General features: G+C 41.3%; 2 protein-coding genes across 2 annotated transcripts in view; one reads left to right on the forward strand and one right to left on the reverse strand.

The window, feature by feature from the left end:
- itgav (integrin, alpha V) overlaps nucleotides 1-4,125 on the forward strand; it is a 44,244-nt gene extending 40,119 nt beyond the window's left edge. Inside the window, exon 32 of the mRNA XM_075480090.1 lies at nucleotides 15-4,125. Coding sequence (XP_075336205.1) covers nucleotides 15-107 — 93 coding nt within the window. The 3' untranslated portion in view covers nucleotides 108-4,125. The remainder of the gene's footprint in view (nucleotides 1-14) is intronic.
- A 211-nt stretch (nucleotides 4,126-4,336) lies between these two features.
- Nucleotides 4,337-9,752, reverse strand: LOC142396228 (alpha-aspartyl dipeptidase). Its single transcript, XM_075478780.1, has 8 exons — nucleotides 9,415-9,752; nucleotides 9,029-9,117; nucleotides 8,191-8,265; nucleotides 8,024-8,103; nucleotides 7,515-7,688; nucleotides 5,171-5,230; nucleotides 5,015-5,097; nucleotides 4,337-4,504 (listed from the first exon to the last, which is right to left on the reverse strand). The coding sequence occupies exons 1-8, from the start codon at nucleotides 9,507-9,509 to the stop codon at nucleotides 4,438-4,440; spliced, it is 723 nt and encodes a 240-aa protein (XP_075334895.1). The 5' UTR covers nucleotides 9,510-9,752; the 3' UTR covers nucleotides 4,337-4,437.
- Nucleotides 9,753-11,521: the final 1,769 nt, after the last annotated feature.

Genomic DNA, 11,521 nt, shown 5'->3' on the forward strand with positions numbered 1-11,521 from the left:
CTCCTCCTCACCAGCTGGGCTTCTTTAAGAGAGTGCGCCCCCCGCAGGAGGACTGCACCGAGAAGGAGCAGCTGCAGCCGGAGGAGAACGGCAACACTGACGCTTAAAGGCCAGCTAAGAGAAAGTCCAGGGGAGAAGAAATCAGGGTAAAATGGCCTCTGAGAGAATTCACTGTATTGACGGTTGGGTGGCAGATAATGGTACTTGTTTAAGTTTTAATGAGATGTCTTTATTAGTCGTGTTGTGTTTGTGCCAAAAGAGAAGCTGGAAAAAAACTGGTCACAGATGAAATCCTCATCGCTCAAATGATTCTACTTTCAAATTGAACGTTAAAGGAATAGTTCGTCATTTTGGGGAATAAACAGCAACTTATTATGCAGATTATGTCCACAACAATACAGCACTTATTTGCTTTAAATGTCCCAATTGTCTTTATGCTTAATGTGAGGCTGGATGCTAGTTAGCATAAGCTTAGTTCAAAGGACCAAAGCCCATTGCATGTAAAAGCCCAATCACTGAAAATATTAAAGTTTAATCAGAATCCCACACTGGGCTGGAGTATTTCCCACACTGTTGAACTAATCCTTTAACTTCATCGGTTTGTTCAGATGAAGCATGTTGTCCAGAGATTCGAGGCTTTTTCCCGCAGAGTTTGGCCTGATTTGCACATTGTTTGGTCCAAACATAAAATTACTGATGAGCTGTTGGTGCTTGTTGCCCCAAAAGTCCAGAACTGCTGATACATTTGAGATATTTGTGGACCTTTTCCGAACTCACAAAGGATGTTTATAGAGATTTTTAAAGATTAGTCTGACTGAGTTTGGTCTTTTTGGGGATTTTTTTTTTCCCCCTCAAAGTTGTTCAAGTGCTGGTTTGGAGCTTGGTTTCTTATCATGACTGTGAAGGCTGCGGCTGTGAGCGCCATTTTTAAAAATCCTAATTCAAGTTTCAACATGGATGGACAGTTTGAAGCAGCAGCGGAAGCTCGTTAGCTGAGTGTTCCTCTCATTTTCCTGCTGTTCAGTCTGTGAACGCTGCCAATGAACCACTTAAAACCTGTGAGAAGAGAGGTTTAAAGCCATGTGATGACGTGGCTCTGTTCGGGTTCTGGCTGTGGAGGAAAACCAAACCAGTTCTTAGCCTGACCCGACTTAGAGGCGACTCCGAACCAGCACTGGAACCGCTTTGGTCCAAATGGGAGTGTACAAAATGTAATAATCATAAGCCTTTATTTAAAAAGCAAGAAAGACACAGAATCAACTGCTAAGTGAAAAAAAGGAAAATAAATAGTGGAAAAGAGTGTTAAAATGAACGAATATGAATATAAATGAGGGGATGTACACGAGGGCCAGCTGTATAATCATGAGTCTGCCAGTTAACTGTGATCATGTGTGAGAAAAAATGGCAATAACGCAGCAATATGAAATTTAATAACTAAAGTGGCTGATAAACTGCTTCCAGGGGTTGGATAAGGGTGGTTTACTTGCTCTGATTTGAGATGATCGTCACAGTAATATATTTATCCGTATGTATTCCTAACTTTGCTTTTCCTTCTCGCTGTGTGTGTGTGTGTGTGTGTGGGGATGCTGGTTGGTGTAAGAGCTCGTCTTTGGGGTGCTGGAGAGCTGTTTGCAATGTTTTGTTTTTATTTTGTACAAACCTTTGATAGTCCAGTGTTTTTCAACAAGATCAAGAAATCATTTTGTATTCTTTGTATTATCAAAACTGATTATTTGGACCTGTAAACTCGATCGTGTGTTCGACTCCACACCTGAACGTTTAAGAAACACTCTGCCCCCTGCAGGCAAAGAGCCGTAACTACATAAGCAGTGACGTTAGAATGATGTCAAGCTTAACGGCAATCTGTAAAAAAAGAATTAAACAAAAGCAGAAACTAATTATTTAAGTTCTTCCATGGACGTTAAAACATATATACAAAAACATCAGATAGCACATCCAGCCTTTAGTTACATACTAGATATCTGCAATAACTACCAGAAAGGTATCTTGTCAGCTTCCTGATCCAAATTAACTTCAGTTTGATCATTTATTTGGCAAAGTTACAACATTTTGCCGTACTTCCGATACATATAAATGTTTTTTAACGCTCTTATATGATTTAAAGACAGCTCAACCACCTGACCTCTAAAGAAGGGAGGGGCTGTGTCCTCCATCATCATAAATTCCTTTTAGTGCCATCTTGTTTAAATCTGTAGCTTCACAGACTTGACGAGGAAGATTTTCTTCAACAAAATCGATATTTAAGGTGAGTGATATATCCCAGCAGTAGTAGAGTGGTTTGGCTCTTAAGACTATATTAGCTGGTTTATTGTCACGCTGGGAATAGTTATTTGTCACTAAGTGCTCACGGTGAGGTGCATCATCTGTAGTGTTACTGTACAGCGATTGGTCCACAGAGTATCTGCGTCCAAATTAGTTCGGATTACTTGTCATTTCTCAATATTTCACCCTTAAAGCAGCAGAATCTGAAGAGTTTAAAGTTCCAACACCTGTAGATACCCCGCAGGTACCTGCAGCTGTGACATGTGCCAAAGAGGGGCCACACTTGCCACAGAAAGGGTAACTAAGAGGGCGGGGCTTAACGAATGGTCAGTTGTTATTTTGATGCCTTTTCCTGCACTGAGGCCTCCTTAAGATTTCTTTAGTTTCTAAAAACAGCCTTCCTCAGATTTCAGTGGTGACTGGCAGCTGTGCTGGTTGCTTTTTTATGTTTGATGAGTTTGCACGTGTATTAATGTATTAAACAAAAGAAGAAGAGAGAAAAAAAGAAGCCATTTGCTATTTGCCCATATTGGGTTTGCACCATGAATTGTTTAAAGGCTGATGATGGTTTTGGAAATGTATCCAGTAAACGATCACAGGATGACTGTTTTTCCTTTTGTTCATCCACTGATTTCATGCTTCGCTCTGAATCCTCTCTGCTGCCTCTAAACGTCATCACTCCATCACCGTTTCACTAACAGCTCGCAGAGACGCACTAATACTACTGGCGGACATCGCTGAATTGCTGCAGATACGCGAAAGGTCGTGAGATTATTGTTATTATTATTTTTTTTTTTAATGGAGCATTTGCTGGTTCTACTGGATAATTTTTCTTTAAGCCGAGTCGCTCTCTGCGCCACATTTTGATGGAAACCCGACGTGCTCAAATAAGTGCACGTTTCAAATGAGTCGGAATGATGACGACTAGAGAAAACCATAAAAAGTGATCAACAAACCTACAGCTGCAGTGTTTTTGGAACAAAAGGAAAATCATCTTCAGCTTTCTTTTTAGAGAACATCGTAAACATTTACTGGTGACAGTCTCAAATTTTTTTTTTTTTGACCGAATATAACATCATCTCCTCTTGAGCTTCGGGAAATAACAGCGGGCGCCTCTTATTACACCTTTTACAGGCTTTCAAAGATTAAACTAATCCTTAGTCGAGGCCTTCTGTCATTTTTTGATTAAAATGTTGTTACATCTGTAGTTTTCACCTTTTTCATGTTGAGCTACAACTTTGGCTGAAGTTCATCCTGAAACCACGTCGCTCTTTCAACGAGTGAACTTGTTTTTCTAAGAAACTGAAGCGGTTTTCGCTGCGAGCGCCGATCTGGGCGTCTGATGAGGTTGAGCTCTTTAGTCGTGGCGGAGGGACTTGACTGCACTGTTAAAAACTTTTTATAGAGATTTTTCTAAAGTCTCGGGGTGTAAATATACGAGTTTAACGCATCTTTCTCGCTGCCAGCTGGACTGAAATCACGTCACCATCGCACGGTTTCTGTTTCTGAACAAAAGTGATGTTTCGCTTGTGTCTCGGCGCCTTTAACGTGGTCTATTTTTCCAAGATCAGCTAAATTCTCCTGCGCAACAACACAAAAGTTTCAGAACCTGAAAACAAAAAACTGGCTGAATGCAGTGATTTGATTCCAGTCCTGTAGCTGGATATTTGTTGTGTTTGAGGGTTTTTGTTTTATATTTAATACCACTCTTTTTTTTCTGCCATGAGTAAATATTGACTATTTTTGATGTATGTATTCTTTCACCTAGAGAGTAAGAATTAACGATTTCGTAAAGATGATTTCACCTTTTGGAACTGAAATAAACAAATCTGTTCACGTTTTCTTCTGTGTTTTTGTCTTTATGTTGATTTACATGAAAGACCCTCGAGTAGGTTTTGAGCTCTCTGCGATGCGGCTCTGAAACTTTGATAATTGTTGTAATTTCCACTTGGGGATTAATAAAGTATATTTGAATTGAATAATTCAAAGAAAATAGGACTCATAACGGCCGTTATAGAAGAAACAAACGGTCAATCAAAAGCAGACAAATGTATAATGTTTCCTTATTCAATATTTATTCTGTTTGAATGTGAAACGTCAAAAAAGACAAACACCGTCTCCATGGTTACACGCCTCCAGCTCCCCTTTGATAGGTCAGTGCGTGTCGGTCAGCAGGAAGCTGAGGTCGCAGCCTGGATCGTACTCCACTGAGGGATTCCCCCTGAAACGCAACGAGTCCAGGTGAGCAGCGCAGGTTACAGAAGGCTGCACTACGAAGTAAGAGCAACACAGCTGGGCTTTCTTTGGGTTGAGACGGAGCTTTTAGTGTTGCCGCTCCCAAACTATGGAACGATTTGCCGTTACATATTAGAAGTGCCCCTTTATTGTCTACTTTTAAAACTCATCTTAAGACACATTTTTATTCTTTGGCTTTTAACACATGTTGAGACTTTTACTCTTACTTTCTGTTATCTTGTTTTATTGTTTCTGTTGTCTTTTCCATATTTTGCATGTTTATTGATTTGAAGTAGTAGTAGTAGTATCTGAACCATTCGGATTTACAGAGCAAAACTACAAGAGCAAAAGGTTTGGATATCTGACTCGGGTTCATGTCATAAATCCTTAAACTAAAAGCTGAGGACCTGGTTTAATGTTAAAGAAAGTTGGGTTTATGTTGCTCAGGTTTGATTTGGTTACATTGAGGTTTGGTTGAGGTTAAAATCCTCGTTACCTGGTGAACAGTCGGGCCTTTGTGGTTCCCAGCAGTGTGGCTTTGCTCCCCTCCACCAGCAGCATGGAGCCCTCCCTCAGACCCTAAAAAGCGCAAACAGAGATGGTCACGGACTGCCGGATAAAGTTTCATCCGCTCCTCTTCACGGTCACTCACCAGGACAGACGGAGTATCTGCTTCCTCGTGGTACTGGGTGATTCTCTGCTCTCTGGTCTCCTGAACAAGAGCAACAACCACAAAGTCAGCAGGACACATGCAAACTGTGCGGAAAACGGCTGATTTCAGCGTGTGTGCTATGATCAGTGCCACCACGGCTGGGTCCACTATTACTGTCATTTCTTAGTCTTTCAAAGTCCAAAATCAAGACAATTTAGCAGTTTGTGTTTGCAGCCACAAAGGTTTTGATTACATTTAAATGAATTCTCTTTTATTTCTAAAAGGATTACAGTAATAAGTATAATACAGGTCATGTATTTCTAATAAGGAAGTGTCATTTATCATGTACCTGTTTACAAACAAACACTAAAGGTTCATTCAGTGCGACATCAACATTCAGGGACCTGCCAGAATCTGGTTTTCACTCACTTTTGGACTGAAATCCTTTTCTGTGTGAAACGAGCGCTGGAGAATATGTCGTCATGCAATTGTTGCAATAACCCACAGCAACCACCAGAGGGAGCCTTGGACGTGTAAGTATTTCATCAAAGACTGCACTAAATGAATGCATCTTAACCGCATACAGCTGGGGGATGTCTGATCGCCAAGTTAATTTAATGTCTTGTTTGCTTTTGCTTAAAGCCTCTGCAGTGCAACAGTTGGCTGTTTTTTTTCTTTTATAAATCATTAAAAAGTGAGGATGCAACATAAAGATGTCAATCTGACAGCTTTGAAATTAGTAAAACATTAGAAATGGAGACTGAAAAAAAGAAAAGAAAGGATCCCTGTTTTAATTATGGTTAAACTACAGCTCAACTTTGATCATTTCTGACTACTGTGAGAACAAAAGCTGGCAGCCTAAAGAAAAACCTGGATCCAGAAGGTTTGCACCTCTTTTCCTTCAAATCCAAAGCAAACTAACCGAAGCCACCACAGAACCGCGTTGGCCGACCTAAACTGCATCGCAGCTTTTAGATGAAAGTCTCCAACGTGTCTAATGTCACAACATCAGACCAACTCTTCGTTTCACTTTGCTGACAGTGCACTTTATTTTGTGAAGCGCTGCAGTTTCACAACTTCACGTGTTGCGTAACCTCAAATTAGCATATCTGCAGCTCAAACTCATTCCTGCTTCTTTACACGAAAACTGTCTTTATGTGAAAACTAAACGCTGCTTCGCTCTTCTTTCATTGTTTTTTTTTTTTTCTTTTTTTTTTTTTCTTTTTACTGTTTCTACCATTTGGCCACCGACACGTGTCACATGATCAGAAAATATGGCCTAAAGTTTGTGTTGATGTGAAACAAGTTGCTCTTTAGCACAAACTTAGGATCAAACGACTGCACGGATAAAATTATTATCAATAAATATGTAAAACTAGAGGTTAAAAGGTGCTGTTAATGAGAACCAAACCAAAGCATCCTGAGCTTTGGACTGTTCTGTGGAAATTAAAACGTTCGATCCAACTTGAGAGCACGAGCACACTGAAAGGTTTCCACTCAGGGTTGCTCCATGTCGTTCCGCCTCCATCTTTCGCCCTGTCCTTGCCGGAGGAAAACATCCCACAGGATGATGCGGCCATGCCCGTGTTTGACTATAAGGATGGTTTTCTCAACACGCTGTTTTAGCTGGTTTTGTTTCAGGTTCAGGTTCTTTTTTTTGGCGAACATCAGGCGGTCCTTCATTTGCTTTTTAGTGACAAAACGTCCGGCCTGGACACTCGAACATAAAAATCCTTAAAAATAGATATACCAGGGGCGGTCTGTGGCTCAGTGGGTACAGCAGGCGCCCCAGGTACAAGAGGCTATAGTCCTCGCTGCAGCTGGCCCCGGTTTGAGTCCCGCATTGGACGGCCCTTTGCTGCATGTTGTTCCCCCCTCTCTCTGTCCCCTGCTTCCTGTCTCTCTACACTGTCATATCTAATAAAGGCATAAAAAGCCCCCCAAAAAAATTGATATACCAACGGTTAGATATGGTTAAGGTTCACTCATCTCATCAAAAACATTTAGTTGAATCCAAACTTGAAAAAGTCTCAAGCTGTGCTGAATATACATTATTACATGTGTATTACAGCCTTTAAAACATGTCCAACTCAGTGTGGTTCCTCATCACACCAGCCTCTCTTTTACCTGAAGGCAGCTATAACGGGCTGTGAGGGTGATGACTCATAACGCTGATAAGCAGTTATCTCTTACACCTATCAGCTCACAGGACAAAGACTGCTCCGTTGTGTTTTACTACAGCACGTCCTTATCTACAGAGAACGTCCCCCACAACAGGTCAACAAGTTAATGCACGTAAATATCAGAGGGTAAATTCAACAGAAGAGAAGGCCGAGTGGCTCACCCCCATGTGGCGGCTGCTGGGGTCAGTTTCCAGGTAGTGTGGGTTGATGTTGAAGGGGACGAGGCCGATGGCGGAGAAGGACGGAGGGTAGACGATGGGCATGTCGTTGGTGGTGCTGATGCTGACAGTGGCCACGTTGGTGCCGGCGCTGGAGCCCATGTAAGGGACCCCGTCCTGGAAAAGGGGGCATGACAGAGAGGTACGGGGGAAAGAAGTCACGCCCTGTAATTGAAATCCTACTCACATAAAAGTACTCGGGTGTCGTAAGCTTTATTAGGTTTAATTATCTAACGACTATTTTCCTCAGTTAAGAAGTTCCTTGTTTGGGGCACAAAGCTTCAAAAAAACTTCCCCCAAAAAAAAGACAAAATGCCAAAAAAAACATTCAGTTGGAATTAATCATGACAAAAAAGAAACTAAAGAAAGTTAAAGCTGTCCTAAAAAAAAGTTTATTCATTAAACTGTGTAAATGTTTGGCTGCTGTGAGTGATGCTGTCTGTGTGTTTCACCTCCATCACTCGCTTCCTGATCTCCGTCACCACCTTATTGTCATAAAGACTCTTCAGCAGCCGGAACGTGTTGCCGCCTCCTACAAACACACGCATCTGTTAGCGCCGCAGGTTAACGGAGCAAACGGGATAGTATGAGGCGAGAATGTGGAGAAACAGAAAATCACCTATGAAAATGCCTTCAGCCTTCCGGACGGCATCGACGGGGTCCGCAGCCTCGTGGATGCCGTCCACCTCGTAACCTGCAGGGGCCGAACACACATCAGTGTTTTCAGCACAGAGGATTCAACACAGCCACGACTTTCAAATCTGAGGTCAAACCGCTCAATTTACAACTTTTGTTTGACCTTTGGTGCATTTCTAATGCGCACACTGTGCCTAAAAATAGAGAATAACAAGCAACAGACTCTATGTCTTGCAGCCAAAGCTTCTCAGACATAAACTGGAGACCAAGAAACACTTAATGATCAGTGTGACCCAAATGGCTCGTCTATAAATATACAAAACCTATGTTTTTAATTAGTAGTGTCATGGTACACAGGTAGTGATGGTAACCATAATATTTAAGAATGAAATTTCATTACTGTGTTGATAATACTTGTGATTTGATCTCATCTGATAAAACTTTGACTGGTGATTTTGTGTAATTTTTTTGGTCCTTAGCCTACCACCTATTTTGAGAGTAATTCAATAAGAGGAGACTATATATATTATTTATTAGATATTATATATATTAAATGTATTATTATATTTTATATATATATATATATGGGTGCTTTAAGCCCACAGTAATCATGCACTGAATCTGATGGTCTGACAGCCTTTACTGGAAAATATCTATAATACACACAGGAAATAGAAGGAAATAGACCATTTATAAACAGAAATACTTTAAATAAAGAGGAAACAACACAGCTGATAAAACAAAATAATACATAAAATGTACATGAAAGAAACGGTCGAATAAAGCTACATGAACATTAGATGTTTGCAGATTAAACCTACCCAAAGTCTTGAACTTGTCCCTGGCTGTCTTTGTGTAGGCGTCTCTGTCGTGGAGGGCATAAGGAACAAACAGCACCCGTTTCACGTTCCTGAAATACACAAACAACCCAAATACACTCACTAAAATAGGACAGATCCGTCTTTCCACCTACTATAACCTAAAATCTGAACTTTTTAGGGGTTTAAATAAAAAAAATAAAAAAAATTCAGTATTTTTTTTAAACAAAATTTCAGATTTTCCATTTAAAGTGAGTTCCTTGTTGAGCTCCGTCACTTTCAGATGTTGGATGCTTTTTCATCGGAGAGATTTTTCTAAGTAAATCCGGCATTTTCACGCACTTCCTGAGTCTTATCAGCTGTTCCAGTGTTGTTGCATGAAAACTTACTTTCCGAAGAAGTTGGAGATGTGCTGCTGACAGTGGTCCAGGTAGCCGCTGCCGTGCAGGGTGGAGTTGGACACTAGCAGAAGTCTCCTCTTCATCTCTGGACGCAGAAGAACAGACACGGCTGAGGCAGAAAAACGGCAGGAAAGTGTCGCTGCTGCGGAGTCCAGAGGTCCGGGCCACAGTTCAGAGGTTTATGGACCGTCAGAGAGCCGTTTCAGGGGCCATAAACGTGCTGTAATAAACACTCATATCACCACAGCGGAACCACCGAAAACAGCTGTGTGAAGGCCACCTGTTGCCGTTACTCTTGGTAACACTGACGGTGTGTCACAGGAAATACGGTCCGGCCAATATTGTTAGCCGAAGCACAGCCTTTTGTTTTCAGGTGTATTTCTACATTTGCAAACCTTTTAGTAGGGGTACTCTTTTGTCGCTTTACTACAAGCGGAAGCAATATTAGTACTTTTGGTAGGTTCTATCAAAGTAAAACCCTTATTCTGGTCAATACGAGCAGAACAGTGTATGGAAAGTCAAAAGGGCCAGAATTATTATACTTCAACCGCATCTGTAAAATACAAGTGCCACCAGGTGGTGGTGATGGTGCCATCTAATGATTACAATTACATCAAGACTATGGCTGTGTTCGAAACCGCCTACTTCTCCTACTACTCCCACTACTCCTACTAACTTTAACTTTTTTTAAGTTCCCGGATGCATACTAGATTCGCCGAAATGTTGAGTATGCATCATGTGGTTACTTGTCACACTTAAACTACCCAAGATGCAACGTAACTTGACGTCGCCGATCGTCATTTCCTAGCTAGCTACAACGAGGGTAGGTTCATTTTGTGAAAATAACCGGAAGTGCGTTGCTCACTACGGCTAGCTTTAGTAGCGCCGAATTCGTCTAAACAAAATTGGAAATAGTCGGTATTTTGTCAGATTTTCAACACGTTGGGGATCTAAACAACTACGTTCTCGCCTGAAAATGTTTCAAATGTTGCTAAAGTTATATATTTACAGAGTTTATAGCTTAAGCGAAATCAGCTTCAGGCTGGCTGATTTCGGCTCGGGCAGGAGCGAAGTGCACTGTGTGTAAACGCTCTGCATACTGTCTGATCGAATGAGTATGCCGTTTGGTAGTATGTAGTAGGCGGTTTCGAACACAGCCTATGAGTTTAATTGTTTCTCACCCCATGAGGAAATAACACAAACAGACATTACTAATCAGAAACTTAGTTTGGATATAGGTCAACCTAGGATTAAGATTGATTTTTGCAGATGATGTGGTCCCGTTGGCTTCATGGAGCAGAGAGCTCAAGCAAGCACTTAGGCTATTTGCAGCTGAGTGTGAAGCAGCGGGGCTGAGAATGAACACTTCCGTCTCTGATGCCATAGTCCTTAGTCGGAAAAGGGTGGATTGCTCACTTCATGTGGGGGATGAGCTGCAGCCTCATGGTTTATGCTTCTTTTCCTGACACTCAGCGTTGCATGGTGTATAGGGTTGTGTATACGACTGATCAAAACCCATGCAGGTAAAACCATTGTAAATGGTACAAAAGTATAGATCACAGCTGAAACGTTGCAACAATGTACTTGTGGTTTTTTGTACTGATGTCCTGTGGCATCAGGACACCATTGTCTCAGCATGTGATGTCTACTGCTTTGGAAGAAAACTGCTCTGAGTCCAGCAGTCCTAAAGTGCCAGATTTTATACATGATGTTTTCCAGGCTGTAAACAATCTGCTAAGCCAAAATCAGATCTTGATTAGTAAGGGCGGCCCTTGTTATTTCCTCACTGGGTGAAAAATATTCAAATTCATTTGCTGAGGCTTGAGGTCATTATTGGATACTTCCAGGTGTTGAATTGTGCCACATTAATAAAAGTGACATTTTGAATAGAGAGCAAAGTGAGAGAACTATGGCAATGTACACTTTCCGTATGTGGTTGCATTTCCCGTATCCGGCAAAAATCCGGAGAATTATGACCCTTTTGACCTTCCGTTTTCGTCTTTTCTTTTTCTGGCCAAAACTATCAGAATCAAATTCTTCTGCTTCCTCTTGAGACCAGTATAATTAAAATGAGAGCATTCTTTGTTGGTTTTGG

This window comes from Odontesthes bonariensis, chromosome 12 (assembly GCF_027942865.1).
Source record: "Odontesthes bonariensis isolate fOdoBon6 chromosome 12, fOdoBon6.hap1, whole genome shotgun sequence".
NCBI classification, from domain to species: domain Eukaryota; kingdom Metazoa; phylum Chordata; class Actinopteri; order Atheriniformes; family Atherinopsidae; genus Odontesthes; species Odontesthes bonariensis.